This window comes from Psammomys obesus, unplaced genomic scaffold, assembly GCF_907164565.1.
Source record: "Psammomys obesus unplaced genomic scaffold, mPsaObe1.curated_primary_1811, whole genome shotgun sequence".
Lineage (NCBI taxonomy): Eukaryota > Metazoa > Chordata > Mammalia > Rodentia > Muridae > Psammomys > Psammomys obesus.
Window position 1 is genome coordinate 7,577,513 of NW_026592510.1, and position 9,516 is coordinate 7,587,028.

At 41.1% G+C, this 9,516-nt stretch overlaps 1 protein-coding gene across 1 annotated transcript; it reads right to left on the reverse strand.

Annotated features, from left to right (window-relative positions):
• Window positions 1-462: 462 nt before the first annotated feature.
• On the reverse strand, window positions 463-6,192 carry Mbl2 (mannose binding lectin 2). The gene is made up of 6 exons (XM_055614002.1): window positions 6,167-6,192; window positions 5,436-5,543; window positions 4,508-4,692; window positions 3,877-3,993; window positions 2,320-2,388; window positions 463-1,030 (listed from the first exon to the last, which is right to left on the reverse strand). The coding sequence occupies exons 1-6, from the start codon at window positions 6,175-6,177 to the stop codon at window positions 657-659; spliced, it is 864 nt and encodes a 287-aa protein (XP_055469977.1). The 5' UTR covers window positions 6,178-6,192; the 3' UTR covers window positions 463-656.
• Window positions 6,193-9,516: the final 3,324 nt, after the last annotated feature.

Consider the following 9,516-nt stretch of genomic DNA (forward strand, 5'->3'; position numbering starts at 1 on the left):
ATCACATGCTTAATTATGAAAGAACTAAACATAAGCCATCAAACAGTGCATACAGTATGATTCTGTGTTTATAAACAGATAAAATAATTTTGTTATGATACAGGTCAAAATCATACTTATCTTTGAGAACAGTGACCAGGAGAAGTAATTAAGGGGTTTCTTGTGTCAGAGAAATGTTCTGTGCCTCTACATTCAAGATGGTTATTAGACAGACAGATAGATAGATGATAGACAGATGATAGATAGATAGATAGATAGATAGATAGATAGATAGATAGATAATTTCATATGTGTGTGTGTGTGTGTGTGTGTAAGAATTCATTGATCTGCTCAATTGAGAATTACATTCTGTACATAGTTTAATGTCCCATTAAATACCTGAAAGTAGGCTGAGAAAATATGGAATTAACTAGGGTGACGTCATTACCCGAAGAGAAAAGAGCACTCAGCAGAGCACAAGCATTCGTCACAAATGAAAGATAAACTCATTTTTATTTCTACACCTTCACAAGAAACTACTATTCCAAAAAGTGTTGTAGTTTAATTGCATAGCTAATGTTTAATTGTTTGTGTTTCCACATATCTTATACTTCAGAACAAATTGTGGACTTATGGAGAGCAGCACAGCATCGAGGAGGGCTGCCAAACAAACACCCTCAGTCAGAGAATTCACAGACTGCCAAAAAGGACTCTCTGCAAGAGATGTCATTCCACTTGCCATTTAACAAGAGCACCACACAGTCTTCAGCGCCATTTACATTGTTGGGCTCACCATCATTCCAGTTAGTGTAATGCACCCTGTTTCCCTTCAGATCCACAAAATTGTCTTCCCTCTCCATATCTGTTATGCCCAAGAAGGCTTCAGCTCTGGCCACGTTCTGGATGGCCTTGTTTTCCTCGTCGTTCCTAGGGGTGGCCATAGAGCCCTGGAGTTGGGAGCACAGAGCCTTCGCTCTGTCAAAGCTCATCTTTTTACGACTGCTCATGAAGTACTTCTTCCCAACACGTTCAACCAGAGCGAAGACCAGCCCTAAAATGTAAAAAGGTGGGTGACATCGGCTTATCCTCTTATCCTCTAGGCCACTCATGTCAAATTCAAATTGAACTACGTATCTACTCCATTTTCTCTGAGTGTCTTTATTCAAGAGACCCCTTGTGACATGCTGACACAAATCAAAACATGCTTCTCTTACCTAAAATTTGACTGTTATCCTGCTTTTTTCCTTGTAGTCTTAATATATATACCAGGTACAAAGCCTTTGTATGTTTAGATCTGTACTGTATATAGCACATGCTATCTGGAATTCTGAATTCTACCATTCTGTTAACTCACAAATAAACAAAAATGTCGGGGAATATCTGGACACAGCTGGAAGAAACATGATTGGCTCCTTCTCCTGGTCTAGATACCAGGATTAGAAAAGTGGCCCACAGCCTTTGAAAGACTCTACCTAGCAGCTTATCAAAGCAGATGCTGAGACTCATACCAAACCTTTGGCAGAGTGCAGGGAATCATATGATAAAAGGGGGAGTCAGTATGACCGGAAGAGGACAGGAGCTCCACTAGGACAAAATATATCAGGGCATGGGGGTCCTCTATGAGACTGTTTCTCCAACCAAGGACCATGTATGGATATAACCTAAAACCCCTGCTTGGATGTAGCCCATGGCAGCTCAGTATCCAAGTGAGTTTCCCTAGTAAGGGGAACAGGGAGTATTTCTGACATGAACTCAATGACTGACTCCTTTACCTCCCCCCTGCCCCCTCCCGCCGAGGTAGGAGCAGCCTTGCTAAGCCACAGAGGAGGACATTGCAGCCAGTCCTGAAGATACCTGATAAGCTAGGGTCAGACAGAAGGGGAGGAGGAACTCCCGTAGTAGGGGACTTGAAAATGGACAGGGAGGAGATGAGGGAAGAGAGGGTGGGATTGGGAGGGAATGAGGGAGGGGGCTACGGCTGGGATTAAAAGTAAATAACCTGTGATTAATATTTAAAAAATAAAAATAAAAATAAAAATAAAAGAAAAGTGGCCCACAGTCCATTTTAAGTGAGCAAGACCTGACTCTGCAGAACTGGGGTCCTCATGTCAGACCCTCTGCGGCTTATAAACTGCTTCTACCACTGCGCTATGGGAATCTGGGTACAAATAGTTTAATTCCCAATCTCCTCGGTTTCTACCAAGCGACTGTTGGGGTGAGACCAGGGGATCAGAACGTGAGCATTTTTTTTCAGGTCCTAGGAAATCACATGCTAGTAATATTCTGCTTTCCACCACTTCCAAAGTTTAAGCTGCCTGAAGAGTAAGCGAGGGTACTTACAGTTTCGTAAGCGTCCCAACTCTGATTTCAGGGCTTCGATTTCTGAATCAATTTGGCTAGAATCATATTCTGTAAAATTAAGCAGTGAAAGGTAATGTTAGGACGAAGGACTCAAACTGTGCGTATTAGGGAGTGTGGTATCTTTTTTCCGATAAAAAAGAATCTTGGTTTGCTTTTTGTTTTTAACATTAATAGACTTTAAAAGAAAAAAAATTATGTTTTTCACCTGGCCTAAATAAAACACTAATCTTTTCCTGACAGTTTATCTAAAACAGGCAACTAGGAGCTAGTTTTTCTTGAAAATAATAATAATAAATAAATAATAAAAAGACTTGACCTCTCACTTAGAATTACAAGGCATATAAAAAGTAGTTCTGCCAGCAATTTCATGATTTCCTTGTTTTTAATTGCTGAGTAGTATTCTATTGTGTAAATGTACCACAATTTCTGTATCCATTCCTAAACTGAGGAACATTTGGGGTGTTTCCAGATTCTGGATATTACGAATAAAGCTGCTACGAAAATGGCTGAGTAAATTTCCTTATTGTGTACTTGAGCATCTTTTGGATATATGCCTAGGAATGGTATAGCTGGATCTTGAGGTAGCACTATTCTTAATTGTCTGAAAAAGAGCCAGATTGATTTCCAAAGTAGTTGTACAAGTTTGCATTCCCACCAGTAATGGAGTAGGGTTCCTCCTTCTCCACATCCTCTCCAGCATGTGTTATAACTTGAGTTTTTTATCTCAGCCATTCTGATGGGTGTAAGGTGAAATCTCAGGATCCTTTCGGTTTGCATTTCCCTGATGACTAAGGATGTTGAACATTTCTTTAAGTGTTTCTCTGCCATTCAAGTATCCTCTATTGAGAATTCTGTTTAGCTCTATACCTCATTTTTGAATTGGGTTACTTGATTTGGAATCTAGAAAAGATCATGCTGAGTGAGGTATCCCAGAAGCAGAAAGACACACATGGTATATACTTACTTATAAGTGAATATTAGACATATAATATAGAATAATCATACTAAAATCTGTATACCTAAGTAAGCTAATGAAGAAGGAGGACCTTGGGTAAGATGCTCAATCTTCACTCAGAAAGGCAAACAGGATGGACATTAGAAGAGGGAGAAAACAGGGAACAGGACAGGAGCCTACCACAGAGGGACTCTGAAAGCCTCTACTCAGCAGGGTATCAAAACGTATGCTGAGACTCTTAGCCAAACTTTGGGCATAGTGCAGGGAATCTTATGAAAGAAGGGGGAGATAGAAAGACCTGGAGGGGACAAGAGCTCCATCAGGACCAAAAAATCTGGGCACAGGGTCAGATTTTTGGCAACAGAACCAAAAAATCTGGACACAGGGTCTTTTCTGAGACTGATACTCTAAACAAGCACCATGCATGGAGATAACTTAGAACCCCTGCACAGTTGTAGTCCATGGCAGCTCAGTGTCCACATGGGCTCCCTAGTAAGGGGAGCAAGGGCTATCTCTGACATGAACTCAGTGGCTGGCTCTTTGATGGGGGGAGCACACACGTTCTGAAACGATCGTCTTACCTACTCTCTCTCCACGGTCTCCTTTCTGCCCCACAGCTCCTTTTGACCCTGGAAGCCCTTGGGGTCCTGCAGGCCCTACCTTTCCAGGAGGGCCTTGCAAGCCTCTGATCCCTTGACCTGTTGGAAGACAAACAAAACGTTGGTCAATGTTTGTGTTTTTCCTCTTTTTCCAAAGCTTAAGCCCCTGTGATGAGATAAGTCCCCTGTGTTCCTTGACACAGACCAACATGAGGTCCGCTTTCCAGGCAACACAAACATCACACACTTGCAGGTGGGAGCCCAAGATGCCAGAGACCTGAGGCGTGCTACAGCATGTTGCTGATCAAAGTACAACAAGCCTAATCAAACCTTCCTCTCCTTGTATCCCTAATCAGTCTCCTCTGGAATGGGGAGTCAGAGAAAGGGGCTGCAGAGATGGCTCAGGGGCCAAGCGCATGTGCTGCTACTGCAGAGGTCCTGAGTTCCGTTCCCAGCACCCGTCCGGGGAGCTCACAACTCCCGGTAACTGCAGCTCCAGGAGGATACTATGTTTTCCATCTCCAAGGTGACCTACCCTCAAGTGCGCACGAGCATGCACATACACTTTTAAAACTAAATTTTTTAAGAGCAAAGAAAACAGCTTACTGCACACCTGGTTCTCCCTTTTCTCCCTTGGCACCGTCATGTCCATCTCTGCCGGGTAAGCCATTCAGGCCTGGAGAACTACAGGCAATCACAGGGCAGGTGCTTGGGGCACCCTCAGTTACGGTCTCTGCATAAGATGCTGTTACCAGACACAGGAGAAGGGAAGATGAAAACAGGGACATGGTCCTCACCCTGGTGTGGGAAAAATCATGAAAAATTATCTCATCCTGTTCAGTTAATCAGCAGGTAACCACAACTTTGCCTCTGTCCTATAACTTGGGGACAGATAGTGTCCAGATTGGGTGTTTTGAAAATTAAGCATTCCTTATGATACTGTGTAGTTACTATTTTAACAAAAATAGGCACAACAGCATGCATTCAGTGAAGGCCCTTCTGAAGGAGGCCACCAGTGTCCAGGTCTCTAGTATCATGGCAGACAGGTTGTGGATGTTTCTCTCATGGCAACGAGAGCGAGATGCTTCTCATTGCCAACTCACTAACACCTGAAGGTTTGAGTGAATTTCTTGGTCTTTCATTTCCACAAAGCAAGGCAGGATTGCTGGAGAACTCCATTTCTCTGTCAATTTCTCTCTAATAGATTCCTCTCTACATTCTAGCTTCTGCATGCCAATACTGCTGACAAGTGGACATCCTGCCTTGAACCCCTCTCTCAACACTTCCTCTGTCCCTTAAGACTTTCTTCCGGCTGCTCCTCGCAGGAAACCATAGCAGCTGAGCCCTAAAGATCTTAGGTCCCACGACACTTTCTGTAAAGTCATCTTTGCAAACAAGCAGTTGAGAAAACTCCAACGCGTCCAGGCGAGCAGAATTAGTGCTGCCACCAACATGATTTCTACCTGAATGCCTCCCACCTCAGGCCTCCAGAGACTGACCACATCCCTAGACTTTAGATATAGGAACCCAAATCCACTCACCAGAAATGACTTCCAGGGCTTTGGCACAGCAAGGATTCAGCAGCAAGGAAGCTTTCCTTCAACCTGGAACTCTCGACAAAATGCCTCAGAGTGAGGGTGGAGCTGAACCTGACTTTTTAAAAAAAGACAATCCAAGTTGACCTTCAACCCCAGATTAATAAGCAACTGTCGTTGGGACTGTAGTATACGCTCCTCAGGAGCATTCCCCAGAGGCCTCCAACGAGTGCAACTTGGCTGTCCACCTTCCTACAGCACTAGCTCCCCTCTAACTGACATCCATTTGGCTAATTTTCAGGACTTGACTTGCCATGAAAAGTAGGCTCAAGGGGTTAGTCGTATCAATCTTCTTGCTTCCAACACAGAAATACACACGAACTCATACATGTGCTCTCTGCACACTCACATATGTATGCACTTGCATACACTATAAAGCTCTTTCTCGTCTAGTCAAAGATTCTAGTCTCACAGAAACTCACTGTGACCTTTTCTAAACTGGTTCTACCCAGTCCTCTTACCCTAGGCTGTGTTTGATTGTATTGATTACAGTGCACTGGGTCATAGCCATTTTTGTTGTCGTAAAATGTATATAACATCCCATTTTGACCATTATTAAATATGTAAGTCAGTAAGAACATTTATGTTGTTACAAGGTCACCATAACCATCTCCAACAATACTTCATCATCCCAAACTGAAATTCTACACATTAAACAGTAGCTACTCAACTCTCACCTCCTTACCATCTCTGGTAACTGCTGTTCTACTTCCTGTCTCCAAGAAGTTAAATATCTTAGATGGAGCACCTTGTTGGAATCTTGCAATAATTATTGTATGGTGTCTGGTTCGTTATTTTTAGGATAGTGTCTTCCAATTTCATCTGTTACTTGACTTCATTCTTTTTTGAGGCAAAGTAATATTCTCTGTATCATATATTTGGAAACTTCAGTTTTGTAGCCCAAATTACAAAAAGAAAAAAGAAAAATTTCTTCATCTGTGAATGATAATCTGATCTGTCATATAATGGAAAATCCTGAGGGGAAAAAATAGGATAAATTACTTATTTGTGCAATGAAGCATAAATATCATAGGTCTATGTTAAATAAAAGCAGCTCAATTTCAAATGTTTACAAACTGTGTTATTCTACGAAGTGGTTAAATTAAATCCACAGAGAAGGAAGTAGTGGTTGGCATAGATCTCAGGATGCTATAAGTTTAAAGGTGTCCAACCAGAAGATTTTATTTTGTGGTTGTGACATAAATCTATGATTTTTTTTAAGTTTCATAGGAATCACACCAAGAACAAGAGACACATAAATCATTAACCCCCCCAAACATCTATATCTTATTATTTTATTGTCCCAATCTGTTTTGTAGTCTTGATATTTGCCCTACATTTCACAGATCAGAACCTGTGAATAAACGATAGATGAAGGGCCCATGGAAATCCTCATGTAATAGTTTCACAGCTTGTGTGAGATTCAGATGATGTCAAAAGAAGGGCATTTCAAAAAGGACTATCAAAAACTGTGTGTGTTTCAGAGAATATCCGTGGTCCTGTTAGACTCAGTTTTCTTGAAGTTTCACAAAGTGAATAACCTAGAATGTGGATTGAAGGAAAGGGAATCGACGACATGATGAAGTCAGTCACCTGTGAGATTCACCTGGTAAGGAATAAAACACCAGCCAATTGTAACAGAACTTACAAACTTCAGGTGTTCTCCAAGGGTCTTTAGAGGAATTCTACCCCACAAAAAAAAAGCCCTTTTTCTATTTTTTAAGATTTGTTCTGTCTATGGTGACGAGAAAGACTAAGGAGAAACAGAACTGGACACTACAGAATAGAGAGAGAAAATTACATGATCATCTAAGCAGCCGGTGAGAGTGGCCAGTTTACTCAAGAAGGTGAACAAATCTGAGAGATGTTTGGGAAGTACAGACAGTTGAGCTCAGGAATTAGCTCAGTGTGAAACGATGAGAAATTCTGTATATGAGTTTCTGACTTGAGTATCTAAGGACTGTTCAGCCGAGATGGGAAGCCAAGGCAAATGAAGATCAGCTAGGGAAAGGAGACAATGGCTGGTCAGTGACAGAAGGTAAGATCAATAGTTGGTACTAGGTCATGCTGGTGGTGCTGTCTTTGATCACTGAATCTGTTTTTCATTTTGTTTGTTTTCTCTTTTGTGTGTACTTAGTCCCAACGTGTGGAAACTGCCCTTCGGACCCTAACCATAACATGCCTAGAACTAGGCTGTGAGGGAGGATGGACACCTGGACGGGCTTTCAGCTTGCCCGCTAACCACAGAGCTAAGGGCCGGTCGCATTAACAGCTTCTCCTCAAGTCTCTCATAGGGCTGTTACTCCACAAGACAAAGTCACTAGAAAGGACTAATAACTAACATATAATAATTAACACTGATGAAGAAATAAGATCTGAACATCCAACATAGGCAGGAGATGATACAAAAGCAATGGAAGAGAAATATTAAAACAAACAATATAATAATTTAAATCCTAAGCATAATCAGGATGTATTTAGCTAAAGAATGCATTAGGAAAACAGGGCCTAGGCAGGGTGGAAGACGTTCCAGTGTTAGAAACTTGGACAAGTGAAAGTTGGGAGACAAGTATTAATGAAAAAGGATAACAATGAGACATGGTGCAGCACATCTTTGATTCCAGAGCTTGGGAGGGAGAGACAGGCAGATCTCTGTGAGTTCAAGGCCAGTCTGGTCTACATAATGAGTTCCAGAGCAGCCTGAGCTATGAAAGGAAGAAAGGAATACAGGAAAAAGGCTTTCTGACACATAAAAACCGAACTGTAGAGGCTGCATTCAGCACCTCAAATAATCACAGGCAAGCAAGGGGGAAGAAGCAGAGATTGTCAGCGCAGTGTGCCTCGTGCTGGAATGCCAGGTAGAGGCCACAGCGGTGCGGTGACCTCTCTACACTCCCAAAAATGTCAGGGCTTGTGAGTACTTAGGTGGTTGCTAATGAGATCAAGTCTCCTTCTTTATAGAATTAAACAAAATATTTGCCCAACATTTTTTTCTCTTTTTATTACTGTGTCCATCTACATGTAATAGTAAAGCTTTAGCTCAATTGGAGACAAGGATGACCCCTTTAATGAGAAAATGTGTGTGTGTGTGTCAACAATTAAAGAAAAAAGAAGCTAGCAAAGGGGGGTAGAGAGAAAAAAAGTGGAATGATGTAATTATATCACAATATCAAAAATGTTCTTTAAATTTTTTTAACAAAAAAAAAGTGTTGTTGAAATCCTAAGATTCATATGTAAGCACAAAATACCCCAGATTGCTGAAGAAATGTTCAACAAAAACAATACTGCTAGAAGTATCATCACCACATCTGATTTCAAGCTGTATTACAGAGCTATAGGAACAAAAACAGCATGGTGCTGGCACAAAAACAGACACATAAGTCAACGGCATAGAATAATGAACCAACATAAACGCCTACACTATGATTACATGATTTTTGACAAGGATACTAAATGTACACATTCAAGAAGAAAAAAACAAAACAAACAAAATAAAAGAAACAACTCTAACAAATGGAGCTGTGAAAACTGGATTTCAACATGTAGAAGAATGAAACTTGATCTTTACCTTTCACCCTGCCCCACTCCATCAACTCCAGATAAAAATAAAATTTAAAAAAAGACCTTGACACAAGGCCTGAAGCTCTGTAACTCCTAGAGGAAAATGTAGGAAGTGCATGTCAATGTACAAGGAAAATAAAGACTTTCAGAACAGGACTTCAGTTACTCAGGAAATAAAACCAACAATCAATGAATAGAACCTCATCAAAGTAAAATGCTCCTGTACAGCAAAAGAAACTATCACGTGAAGAGACAGCCTATAGAGTGGGAAAAATCATCATCTACGCATCTGACAGAGGATTAACTTATAAAACATACAAGGAACTCAAAAGACTAAACACCAAGCGGGGAACGAATTGTAAAACTGGGTATGGAACTGAGAAAAGAGTTCTCAAAAGTAAACATAAAAACGGCTAATAAATATTGTTAAAGGTGTTCAATATCCTTAGCTACCAGGGAATTGGAA

Coding starts and splice junctions, on each gene's coding strand:
- Mbl2 (XM_055614002.1), bottom strand. Junction 4,693..5,435: donor AGCCCTGGAAGTCATTTCTG/GTGAGTGGATTT, acceptor TTCCCACACCAG/GGTGAGGACCATGTCCCTGT. Junction 2,389..3,876: donor AGACCGTGGAGAGAGAGTAG/GTAAGACGATCG, acceptor TTAATTTTACAG/AATATGATTCTAGCCAAATT.